The following is a 13,367-nucleotide window of genomic DNA, read 5'->3' as shown; positions in this document are numbered from 1 at the left end:
TGTGCGTGTGTGTGTGTGTGTGTGTGTGTGTGTGTGTGTGTGTGGTGTGTGTGTGTGTGTGTGTGTGTGTGTGTGTGTGTGTGTGTGGTGTGTGTGTGTGTGTGTGTGTGTTGTTGTGTGTGTGGTGTGTGTGCGTGCGTGCGTGCGTGCGTCGCGTGCGTGGGCGTGCGTGCGTGGCGTGCAAGATGCATGCGCAGCACTATGCATTAAAAACACATCAAATCGATTGGCTTTTGTCCATCATACGCATTCACATACAGTACACACACAACACACATATCTGTTCCTCTTGGCATGTACGTGTTCGCACTCTGCTGCGTGGTGCGTACATGTGGAGCCGTGCATTGGGGGCAGTAAATACCGTAAAGGTTTGTTGAGGAAGGCGAGCGGCGGGCTGAAAGTCTGGGCTGCCCGCGTCATTAGCCTCTTAACCGCCCCAGCTGGGATACAACCAGGAATATTATTCTAATGATTTCATCTGTCACGCTTCGAGAGAGACAAAATGTCCCCCTAGCTTCAGCCTCGTACATGAAATCATAAAAGCAGCGAATGCTGTAGTCACCAGAGAGCTCCGTCGTGTGTAGCGATGTATAGAGAGGTGTGAGGAACATTCCAGATGCAGTAGGTGTAGGTGTGTAGGTTTCAGCTGATTATGAGAATGGTCCACACAGGTGCTGGTTGAGCAAGTTAGAGAAGAAGAAAAAAAAACGACGTTCTTGGGATGTGTGTTACGCATGTGTGTGGTGTGAGTGAGTTGAAGATTGCCGCGACGTCTAGTAATAATGACACGGGGCAGAGAGTCTATGTGTGTTGTGTGTGTGGTGTGTGTGTGTGATTGTGTGTGGTGTGTGTGTGTGTGTGTGTGTTGTGGTGTGTGTGTGCGTGTGCGTGTGCGTGTGCGTGTGTGTGTGTGTTGTGTGTGTGTTAGAGAGCAAGAGAGAGGGAGGGAAAGGGAGAGAAAGGAATCTGGGGAAAAAGAAACACGGGAAGAACAACAGGAAGGGAAAAGTGGAGGGCCAGGCGTAAACCGAAGACAGCGGCCGCGGATAAATCAGCCGCCTGCGGTGACACTGGGCCCTCTCACCGGCAACACTCGGCGGCACTCTTCCGCAAACACCATTCATTTAGAGGGCTTAGGAAAAAGACGGACAAAGGGAGAGAGGGCAGAGAGAAATGAAGATAGGGAGAGAAAGAAAAATAGAGGTTGGGAAAGAGAGAGACATGCAGATAAAGAAGAATGGAGAGACAGGGAACACAGGGGGGGGCGAGAGAACACAGAGGGGGGGTGGCAGTGGAAAGACATCATTGGACAGAGGACAAGTTGGTGATAGAGAGACTCAAAGCAGTGCAAATGAAGATGAGATATTTGGGAAGGACGGTGATATCAAACACAAATTGGGTAGTATGATCAGCTATCTCGTGGGCGTCATACAAAAAGTAAAGTATGATTAGTAAGGCAAGGCCGCACTCAAGTTTGATATGTTCATGTTCCATTTTCCAATAGGGTTAGCCACCTATCTAAACCTATAGGAAATGGACGCAAGAGAGAATGCGTAGGGAAATAGAAAATTTCAGATTACTCACATTGGGTATAAAGGATTTTATTTAATCGGGAAATTTCTCTCTTTAATTATCGTAGTGGGACCTAAGAGCAAATATTGATGAAAAAGAAATTCGGTCCGAAACACTCACATTAGTCAACACAGAATAAGCTCTAATGATAAATGAACATTGATTTGCAATTTACTTCGTCAGAGACTTAAATATAACTTACGCTTCTTTAAGTATGGCTTGCTCTGCACCTAAACAGCAGATTTCTGTCTTCACACACTCGATTACTGTTATTAATGGACTTGTTTGAACTAGATCTGGTTTTTTACACTTCTTTCTTTAAAGAGTGGATACTCATCGCACAGTGTCCCATCCCTCACTCGTTACCTGATAAAATACTCATATCGAGACATCATCTGTTTGAGACCCTTGATTAATCAGTATAGGAAAGACAGTCACCCAAAGCTAGCTGCCTACAAACTACGCGCACAACTACTGGCCAAAGAAGAACACAATTAGATAGGAAGCCTCCTGCGATCAACAGGACGTGAGCAGCGGAGAACTCGAAAAATCATGGTACAGATACGATGCAAGCCAGGCTGGGAAAGACCTTAGGAATCTTGGCTTTAAAAGTAGGATAAGAATCATGGTGGGAGCAATAGTCATTTAGGGGAATTATGTAAGGAAAGATCCAAATCTGTGGCAGAAGACGGCAATTCATTTGGAAATAATGTGAGACATTACCAGACCCCACTTGCATGAATCTTTGGCTGGCCTCTCCGGAAACGTCCTAGGGCTTCCTCACCCACCGCGCATAGGGGGTTCTCTACAACAACTGAGTAGAGAGTCCAAAGAGACAAAGGTGTAGTGACTGCAAAGAAACAAGTCCCAGAACCTTAGCAACGCAGGGGGACAAATAAGTGAATGACCTGGCAGAGCAGCTGGAGCAAAAAGTAACCACGCTACTATCAGATACACAACAACAGGGGACCTAGTCGCAATGCCGAAGCGGGATTGCAGCACTGGCAAGTGCAAAGACTGTTTGTCAGCAGCAGATGTCTTAGCGTACAGTGCGAGGCCCATCCTGAAGTTTGCAGAGAGCATTAACTGGATAGATACCAGAAGAGGAAGATACTAATTGGACTAGATACAGAATGTTACATCAAACATGGTCCTAAGCCATAGAAAAAACATCAAATTTTTGGAGGTACAAACTCAACAACTTCAGTGCGTCAGACTTGGTCCTCTGAGTAGGACATATTGGAGTGTCCTATACAGTATGTCGCATCCAGCCAATAAGACATTATCGAATGTTATCTTGTACTAGTAGGATGACAGATGCATGTGGGATGTGAAAAACTCCAGCAAAGTCATGCAAGTATTTGGTGGGGAGGCGTAGTTATTTTTGGGAAAAAGAAGTAATCGGTAGAGGGAACGGAATCGTAAAGAGACCAACCAGTGTACATAACGAATATGTTAATGAGATGGGTGCCATGTATAAGACTTGCAGAATTTTGGGAGTTCGTAACTTCCCGTTTTATCCGCTAAGGGCTATTGGGAAAATGGAAGACACACAAGGGTGGACTTGGGTGTTCACCAGGGGCAATGAATGGAATTTGCCCAAATCAAAGAACTAAACCATCTAGCGCGTCACCGTAGATAGGGAGTTTGTGGCTTGCGAGTCCGAGAAAGCAATTTACAAGGGGGCCTGGGTCGTGGTACGGCAAGTTCTCCAGATTCAAACCACTCACGAAATCATCTTTGGAGGGAGTCTTGGAACAAGTCTCGTTGTTGGGCTCTGCAGTGCCAGTCTAGCCGTCTCTATAATCTACGCAACAGGGTAACCACTGGACGTAACTGCTGCTCTACGGAGCGGCAGGTGAATAATAGCTGCATGGGAGGAAAAGAAATATTGGAGCATGAGGAGTACCATGTAAAGTACAGGGTGTGTTGAAAAAGATTTGGGAAGACAACTATGTAAAACGTTGAGTGAAAACTGACTCTTCCTGGGTTCACTCAGGGCTCAGGCAAGGGCATAATAGAAAAGATAAGGGGTAACGTTGGCTCTAAAGGGTCTCTTTCACAGGCACATTTGACCAATGAATCGAATTGTCCATTATATGACATTCCTATCATTTTTCCCACCATCTGCTCTTGGGCCACATCACCTCCCGATACCCAGCTTTATCGATCGCCTCTCTGTTAATTGTAAGGTCTTATTCTTTTTCATAGCAGCTTCCTTCTGTGTATTTGTGGCGCTTGATGCCGAGTGTGTTCCAGAATCTTCAAGAGCCCCATATCGAAAAGGTGGCTCTCTTGGAGGGAGTTCTCTTTTTTTGAACAAGTCTGGTGGTGGTGCCCCACGACGCCTTGGCCATAGACGTGTGCCTCCTTTTCGTTCTTCCAAAAATCACTTGCTCTCCACGAGGGCGCATTTGTCTGGTAGGAAGGGTTCTCTCCAAAAAATTATTCCAGCAACAATCAGTTGTGTTGCAATATAACTCTGGTGAAGACTTAGCGATAACGTTTGACTGCTTCTGTTCATTTTTGCCCTTTAGTTACAAGTCGGGCTATATACCCAACTCAGTAATTTTGAGATAAACTTTGGTTCATTGACCAATTACTCTATTTTCCACCATAATTTGCAAATCAAATCTCATAAAAATTTACCATCTGAATTTTCTGGTTTATTTTTTCTCATTTTATCTGTCATAGTTGATTGTGTCCACCTATGACTCGAAAATTACCACGGCTCTCTCAATTCTCTTTTAAGTGGTGTTCGAACTTTCGCACAATTGGTGCTGCTGACTAAATTCTTTTTTGCCGCTTCTACTTGTATAGTGTTTATATTATCTTGTATTATCACACTGTTATATCTATATATTCTTCTGTATATCTTCTGTAGAGCTGAAACTTATTTCCCTTCTACGGGTCCTCTTATGCACATGGTGTAGGGTCAATCGTATCACAAATGGGAGACACGTGGATACCTCTTGTCCATAAATGTCATTTGCCTCTCCCGCCAGGCCAATGAGGAAGGAGGGGAGATAACAGAGAATAGCAGGAGGAACACGTAAAACTGAGAGAGAAGGAACGGTGAAAGAGAGAGTCTCCAGATCTCAACCCCATAGAAAATCTTTGGAGGGAGTTGAAAGTCCGTGTTGCCCAGCCACAGCCCCAAAACATCACTGCTCTAGAGGAGATCTGCATGGAGGAATGGGCCAAAATACCAGCAACAGTGTGTGAAAACCTTGTGAAGACTTACAGAAAACGTTTGACCTCTGTCATTGCCAACAAAGGGTATATAACAAAGTATTGAGATAAACTTTGGTTATTGACCAAATACTTATTTTCCACCATAATTTGCAAATAAATTCATAAAAAATCTTACAATATGATTTTCTGGTTTATTTTTTCTCATTTTATCTGTCATAGTTGATGTGTACCTATGATGAAAATTACAGGCCTCTCTCATCTTTTTAAGTGGGAGAACTTGCACAATTGGTGGCTGACTAAATACTTTTTTGCCCCACTGTATATGTATATATCTGTATATAACTGTATATATCTATATATCTCTGTATATCTCTGTCTATCTTCCCTTCTCTCTCTTTAACTCTGTCTCTCTATCACCCCTTGTCCTTGTCCATATGTCTTTCCTCTCCCCCCCCAGAGGAGATATACAGAGAATAGAGGGGAAAGAAATGGAGAGGAACTAAGAGAGAATGAGGGGGACAGACTAACAGAAAGGGAGGGATTGATGCAGCGACAAATGAAGGAGATAAAGAGGGACTAAGAAAACGAGAGACTAAAAGAGAGAGCGTAAAGAGACGTAGAGAGAGGGAAAGAGGTACACTTATGTTGGTCTGTTTTGATCTGTGGGTTCAGAGGGCCAGCGAGCAGACCGCCCTGCCTGATTACACACACAAATCTCTCGTCTTCGTGCGCACGGGGTCACTCTAACGTCTGCTCCGGGTCAGACACCATCTAATATGTCTGAGAGCACCCCCTCTCCCCACCTCACCCTTCACCTCCCCCGGAAGACTTGATTAGTCCCATTTCAGCGGAGAGAGAGAGGGGGGGATGGAGTGAAAGCTAACGCAGGGATGTCACCATCCAGGATGAATGGGGAGGGGGGCGGCTTGACGGAGAGGATAGCAGATAATGAGGCCAAATGGAGTTTAGTGGCTTTTCTCCCAGTTTAGATTAGCTGGAGAAACACAGGGAGATGGGTGGACGTACTCTAGATGGATGTATGGCAGGGTGTCCTCTGACTCCCCCCCCAACCACCACCCTCACCCACTCCCCCTTCTGCAAGTAACCTTTGAACCTTCATTAGGGGGTTGGAGGGGGGGCCCTCAATCTAGTTTACGAGCCTTGGGACGCCACGGGAAAGGCTGTACAGTTGTGGCTCTCTAATCTCTAATCGTACTCTAATTGTCCTGTAGCGTTGCCTCAAGTGGAGAGGCATTACTTTGGGTGGGGCTGCCTGAGTTAATGGCTAGTGAGCAGAGTCCCACGCTCACACCTTATTTTCCCAGGGTATTACTGTGTCTGTTCTTGCTCTCGCTCACACACACACGCACACACACACACAAACACACAAACCCACACACATACTTCTTGTAAACCCTCCTCTGACACTGTAGCATGATTAGCTGTCATTAGGGCGTCGTTATGTGTTCGTTGTGCCATAAACGCCTCAGTTATCTAGCTGTGTCGGACTTAATCGATTCTCAGCTCAGTCCCGAGATGAGATAGGGATAGGCAGGGAGAGATAAGTGCAGAATAAGAAAACGCTTCGCTCTAGTCTGCAGGGAAAACTGGGACGTTGAGCTCGACGTCGTTTACATTCCTTGAGATGTGTCTTTCCTTCTTAGAGTAATGACGACATCTCTCACTTCTTTAGTTGAAGGATGACGGTAAAGCAGACCGGTTGAGAGGAGAGACGTCGTGGCCCAGCCCAGGTCTCAGTCTCTACATCGACCTCCAAACTTTGAATGCGTTGAACCAAATCTAGGGTCAGCTTAACCTCCCCCAATCCTAACGGCAAACTGACTTGCTAGTTAAGTGTCCAGGGCCAACGTCATCCTACTTTGAACAATAGACAGGTCAGACACCGTACTGTGACCTCTAACTCCTGACTCCAGAGGGCACAAGGCCATTAAGGCCTGTAGTGTATAATTAGTCACTCAGTCATTAACAGCTGTACTACAGAGACATGGGGTGATAACCCGGCTGGATGGGGCGTTAATGTTATGACCTCCAGCACTGGGACTTTTTCCCGCGCAGCAGACAGGCCAGTTGGCAACTATGGTCTCATTATTTGGTTGAAGCTACTGTATAGGTAAGCTGTGGAAAGTAAATTAGAGCAAACGAGATATAAAGTACAGTAGCTCCACTAGTTATTATTCTCCATTAAAGTCAACTAGCTTTAGTTAATTGTGCACTGTCCCTGTAAAAATAAAAATAAACTCAAACTCAATTGATGGTTTTTAGCAGGACTACTATTATGGTTCTCCTAAATCACGCATGTACACACACACACACACACACACACACACACACACAACACACACACACACCACACACACACAACACACACACACACACACACACACACACACACACACACACTGAATATATTCTCTGCTTAATCACTCTTATCCCCCTGTGCTTGAGTTTCCTAGGAGATGGGGCCTTGGCAACACATAGCAATAAATTAAACAATGAGGAAAACAAAGTGGTGCTGTTTTTACAGCCATGTGTATCCAGCAAACATCTTCACATGGACTTCAGCAGTACATTTCTTGATATCGCGCCAGACTTACTGCATAATAGCCTGACAAGCAGTGTGTGAATTACGTGAGGGGGCATTTGGTGGGGGTCTCTAATTGAACCATTGTCCTATTTGTTTAAACAGCACGTTTGTACTACTACAGTGGTAAATATGAAAATAAAAGATTATGCCAAATGAAACGAACACCCCCACCTCTCTGTCACGGTTTTAAGGCCAGTGAAAGTCGATTCGGGTTCTTTCAATCGCATTCATCGCTCTCCTCCGCCTGTCTGCTTCTCTCTCTCTCTCTTTCTCTCTCTCTCTCTCTGTCCCTGTCTCTCTGCCTCGCTCTGTCTTGAGGGTTCTAGCGAACCTGCAACATGATCAACTTTGGTCCCAGCACGCTAGTGATCTTACATAATACTTTCACAGTTGATGAGCTCCGCACAGACAGAGCTGTATTTGCGTCCCGTATTTCAGCCTCTTCCCAGGTGTCCCGACTTTTCTTTTGACAAAGACAAAGGTACATTTGTCACCAAGATGCATCAATTCATTCACAAGAGTGTAGTACTAATGACAAATCCCGAATGTCATAAAACGTTCTCTCGCAGGATTTAAGCTATGAGTAGTGGTATTTCAACCCCCCACACTCCAATTTACTGAAAGATATTAAACATATGGTATATGAATTTCAATGAACACGTGGGACTTTAAAGAGCACCACTGGAAGCGTCAAAAAGTGAAAGACTTAAGTGTTCCGTTTCCTCTTCTCCCTGAAATAAACCTTAACTTCACTCCTCTCCTCACCCTCTCCTCCCCCACTCCTCCCCCACTCTCCCTCATGTAGATCCACCATGTTCCCTGCTAACCTCTTGGTCCTGATGGTCCTGCTGCTACCTCAAGCCTCGTCTGGTCGCCAGGGCGGAGCCACCGAGCCCGATGGTAGTGTGTCGTCGTTGTTATCGTCATCACCAATCCCCCTGGACCCTAGCCTGGCCCAGACCATCCAGAACCTGCTGCTGAGCCGCCTGGGCCTGCAGTCCCACCCCAACCCCCGGCCAGGTGCCCCCGTCCCACAGTACATAGTGGACCTCTATCGCTTCCACTCCCAGCAGTACCACCTAGTCCAGGATCCACACTTCAACTACCCCAGCCAGCATGTCCAGGAGGCCAACACCGTACGCAGCTTCCACCACACAGGTAACGTTACACATGTGGTCTGGGCCCATATCCCCAAAGCGTCTGAGATCAGTTTAGCCTTTAAGATCATAATGAATAAGATCATATGGACAGATCCTGGATCAGCACTCCTAATCTGAGGCTCTTTGTGGATAGTTTGCAACGCTGTTCTACCGTGTCCTGCCACTGATTGGTATCAGTTCCACAATACGTTTTTAATGGACACTGTTCTGCACATTCCATTTGTAGTTTCAGTCCGGGTTGGATGGCATTGATGATGACAGCGCTGTGATTCCCAGTCTCTTTCTGTTATGACTCCACCTTGGCAGTTAGTAGGCTCCAAAGTCAGACCATCTATTTTCCATTTGATAACATGGATGTTTCCATAACAGTCACAAGCTAACCAGCAACAAGTGGAGGTCCTATTCTGATGGTAGAGCGTGCAATGAAAAGCTTATCTAGCTGTTTATGGCACTGAATGTGTCTGACATTTAAAGTTAAGGGTTGACAGGTCAATTTACCTTGTATTTGACATTGTGAGATTACAATGTTTGATATAGGAAATCCTACAAGAGAGACCTCCATGGAACTGCAGAGAACATCAGTTTTGTTTTACAAATTGAACCTTCATCTCTGAACTATATTAACCTCTCTCTCTCTCTCTCTCTCTCTCTCTCTCTCTCTCTCTCTCTCTCTCTCTCTCTCTCTCTCTCTCTCCCTCCTTCCTCTCTCTCAGAGTCTACCAGTCCCTCACTCCTCCTTGAAAAGAGGCAGACCACCGCGAGCAACAACAGGGTCCCCATCTCCTTCAACGTGTCCTCCATCCCCCAGGATGAGCGTGTGGTGTCTGCAGAGCTACGTTTCTTCCGGGGTGATGGGGCCAGCCCAGGCCCCGGGGCCCACAGGGTCAGCCTGTTCCTCTCTGGAAGCCCTGGGGACTCTGAGTCTGAGCCCACTCTGCTGGAGTCACGGGTCCTTACATGGGCCCCCAACACCAAGCCAGCCACCTGGGAGGCATTCAGCCTCAGCACCGAACTCTTCCTGGGGGCCCACGCTCAGACTGGGAGCATGGCCTTCCTCCTGGAGGTGACCCCTCTGGGTAACACCACCCTCCTCACCCTCCCTGACCATGATGCTCTACCACCCTCCACTGGGGAGGAAGGACGAAGAGTGGGACACCTGAGGGTGCGCAGATCTCTGGGACAGGACGAACACAGCTGGGCACGAGAGAGACCCCTGCTGGTTACTTACAGCCATGACGGGCGTGGGGAGGCACTAGCCGCCCATGGCCGGAGAACCTCTGGCACTGCCCAGAGGATGAGGGGGAGGAAGGGGGCCAGAGAAAGGGGCAGGAGTAGCAGCAGCAACCGGGGAAGGGACAGAGACAAGAACAGGGAGAGGGACAGGGACCGGAGCGCCAGCCCAGGCTGGGGCGGTAGCTGGGACGAGGGTGGAAGAGTGAAGCGTAATGGTGGCCGCGCAGCAAAGCTGAAGCGTCTGTCCCGCGCCCGCTGCCGCCGCCACCCGCTCTACGTGGACTTCAAAGACGTGGGCTGGAACAAGTGGATCGTGGCGCCTAGCGGCTACGACGCCTTCTTCTGCCTGGGGGAGTGCCGCTTCCCGCTCGCCGACCACATGAACTCATCCAGCCACGCCATGGTGCAGACGCTGGTGAACTCGGTGAACGGAGCCGTGCCAAGGGCCTGCTGCGTGCCCACCGCCCTCAGCCCCATTGCCATGCTCTACCTGGACCCGCAGGACCGCGTGGTGCTCAAAAACTACCAGGACATGGTGGTGGAGGGCTGTGGATGCCGGTAACGGGAAACAAAAGAGAGGGAGGGAGGAGAGAGATGGAAGGAGAGATTGGTGGCGTAAAGACAGAGGGCAAGGACAGAACCCAGCCCAGCAGGACCACGTGAGACAAGAGTACCTGGACCTTGTGGCGGAGGGATGAAAATACTAGTACTAGCGGGGGACCGGAGAGATGGATGAGGCAGGAAGCGAAGAGACAGGAATGGAGAACCCGATCCAGCAGGAACAAGTGCTTTCTAAGAAGTGCATGGTGTCGGAGGGCCACAGCTGTCAGTAGTGGAAATAAAGAGAGGAGTAGAAAGAGCGGAGAAGAGAGAGAGAGAGAGAGAGAGAGAGAGAGAGAGAGAGAGAGAGAGAGAGAGAGAGAGGAAAAACAGACAGAGGAGCCCCCTTAGAACACACAGTGCAGTGCTTCAGAAGTACCACACAGTGAGAGTGTGAAGAGGAGACAGAGGGAAAGACGGAGAGGGAGAGAAACACGAAGCAGTCTTCCCCATCCCGGTAGGGGAAGAGGATGCTGCTGACAGAAGAAGAGAGGAACGACAGCCAGGAGTAGAGGAGAAGAGAATCCTCCCATTAGCCCCACCTCTTCTCTGTCAACAGCACTCCACTCGCTGACAGTCCTGTGCTTGTTCAATGCTCCCTCACCAGCCCTCTACGTGTCTGTAACGTGTCTGTGTCTGTGTCTCTCCGTGCTCACCTCATTCCAACATCAATCTGTGAAAGAGACGCACTCAATCAGTGGAGTGGAAGGGGACTGGCAAGAGATGACGATATCAGTGCCAGAGTATACTATCTGTACGGTTGGATATCAAGACTTATAGTACAGAGAAAGCTGTCATGTGGCCCATATGAGGAGGATGAAACATATAGCCTTTGCATCAGTGACACCATCCTCAAACTAACTCAGCAAACCTATCTGGGCCAATGGACAGCTACTGATCTCTCATCAAGAGAGACGTTGACGGACACTCCTCGCAGACTGGATAGATATGGATTTTCGCAGACAGACAGCCAGACAGACACGAATCTTCCCGTCATGAGATATTTTTAAAACCACAACAATAATACAGAGGAATTATTATGCTATTGTCTGAATGTACTACTATCATTATTATTTAAAGATAACTTTTTTTGTACATTTCCTTTGCAAAGATGAAGAAAATTCAGAAAACTGTTGTCATCAAAGTAATTCCATTAAATGGTAAATCTAACTTAAGAGTCACATTAGGTATTTAAATAGCAACCCCATATGGTGTATTTAACCTTGAAAATATTTAAGATATCTGCTCTCTACAAAGCCACATGTACAGTACCGTAATACACCTAAAACTGGAGCCTGCGGTCCTTATAGTAGCTTTGGTACAGCAAGTTATGGTGGCTTTTGGTGTACTACACATGCAAACACAGTGTTGTAATGATGCAGTCATAAGCTCAAGAAATACCACACATCAAGGCTCGGTGTATTGTATTCTACCGAATCGTGTAACAAGAATGTCATCATCGAAACACAGATGTCTTTGCTAGCGGTGTGCATGTTTTTTTTAAAGAACAGCTAACGTTAAAGCAGTTGATTTCCAGTGCCTTTTGGACGAGGGCTTCGCAGGTCTTCTCCTGTTATGAGTTGAGTATTTTGAGTACCTTTCCAGCGTTTTGCTTTTCCCTCTATTTAAACGGAAGCATTTAAACAACAGTCTGTAAAATGTTTGACGTTGTCTGAAGACATGGTGATACCTGTAATAAACAGACCAAGCAGCACCTCTGTCACATGACTGGGTTTTTAAAATCAAACACAGTTCCTTGTTCCTCCTCTGCTAGTGTTCTGAGGACGTATTGCTCTGAGTCTATGCACAAAGTCAAGGGGAGAGCAGAGGGGGACTGTGAAATCCTCTCATTGGTCAGAATCTCTTTCAATCACAAATTGCCTCTAGATAGACATTTGAGCCAAGGAAGGAAGCCAGTGGTCCCTTGGTGAACCCAGAACAAACCAGATTTGGCTGTAGGCCTAGAGTACCTATATAGTCCCAATGAGACACACAGGCCTGTGATAGAAGGGCATGAGGAGAAGGCTATTCATGGGGCAGATCCACATCCCTTACTGGCAAAACCACTGCACCACCTTGTCAATTCACACCCGGGCCTATGATGTAGTCCACATGTGTTTCTGATCGCCAGATGTTATGCAGAGAGCTACTGCGCCTCTGAGCTTGCAGCAGTCAGTGTGCTCGGCAACGGGTCATTCCTCACGTCGTGAATGTGGGGGTCAAACCAACTCAACAGCTTTCTTGATCCCGCATTCCTGTGTGTTGAAAGGAACTACCCCCCCCCCCCCCCCCCTCTCCTCCAGATGGATCGGCTCACTGCTTGTGAAGTATTGGGAGGTGAACAGTGTGAACCCACAGCCGCTTTGCTTCCGTCCTGGGGAGGGGCGACCCTCCTCCCCTCCTGTCAGAGGCTGGACGTGGTCCAGAAGCTCGCCGGCTACAGCTGGGAGCTGTCCAGATTCTTCTTACATATCGCCTCTCACCAGCTGTACAACAGCAGCACACTGCCAACGGGGCTCCTGTGTGTGCGGTGCGTGCGTGTGTGTGTGTGTGTGTGCGTGCATCTGTCTGTCTGCATGCGTGCGAGACAGCATTAATGTGTTTGTGTGTGTAGATGTGTGTTTAGGTAAGTTAAGTGTGAAAACCATCTCATGAAATACACACAGCATGAGTCAGCCATGCTCTGGCAGGAGGATAACCTTTGCTCCACAGAGGGTCTGTATCCTCCCTAACTCCCCTCTAACCTATCCTTCCCCCAACTCATCCCTCCCTCACACATCTTCCCTCACCCTCACCACCCAGCCCATCCCTCACCCACTGACCCATTCCTCATCCCACCCTCCCCTCTCCCCCCTCTCAGCCCATTACCCCTCCCTTGCCCCCTGCCTCCCCCCTAACCCATCCCTCAACCCTTCCATTTTCTCTCAACCCCCGTTACCCCTCCCTCACCCCAAACCCTCCTCTCTCCCAGGTGCTGGATTATGACTGTGGTTCAGGGTATC

The 13,367-nt window shown here is 47.8% G+C and overlaps 2 protein-coding genes across 2 annotated transcripts in view; one reads left to right on the top strand and one right to left on the bottom strand.

Annotated features, from left to right (window-relative positions):
* LOC111949878 (bone morphogenetic protein 2-like) overlaps nucleotides 1-12,079 on the top strand; it is a 16,648-nt gene extending 4,569 nt beyond the window's left edge. The window contains exons 2-3 of the mRNA XM_023967211.1: nucleotides 8,178-8,530; nucleotides 9,246-12,079. Of these exons, the coding sequence (XP_023822979.1) occupies nucleotides 8,185-8,530; nucleotides 9,246-10,327 (1,428 nt within the window). The 5' untranslated portion in view covers nucleotides 8,178-8,184 and the 3' untranslated portion in view covers nucleotides 10,328-12,079. The remainder of the gene's footprint in view (nucleotides 1-8,177; nucleotides 8,531-9,245) is intronic.
* The window catches only part of LOC111949708 (uncharacterized), a 387,379-nt gene that overhangs the window by 165,492 nt on the left and 208,520 nt on the right, over nucleotides 1-13,367 (bottom strand). The gene's annotated exons all lie outside the window — the stretch shown is intronic.

Source organism: Salvelinus sp. IW2-2015, linkage group LG22, assembly GCF_002910315.2.
Source record: "Salvelinus sp. IW2-2015 linkage group LG22, ASM291031v2, whole genome shotgun sequence".
Classification (NCBI taxonomy): domain Eukaryota; kingdom Metazoa; phylum Chordata; class Actinopteri; order Salmoniformes; family Salmonidae; genus Salvelinus; species Salvelinus sp. IW2-2015.
This window is presented reverse-complemented; position numbering and strand designations above follow the sequence as displayed.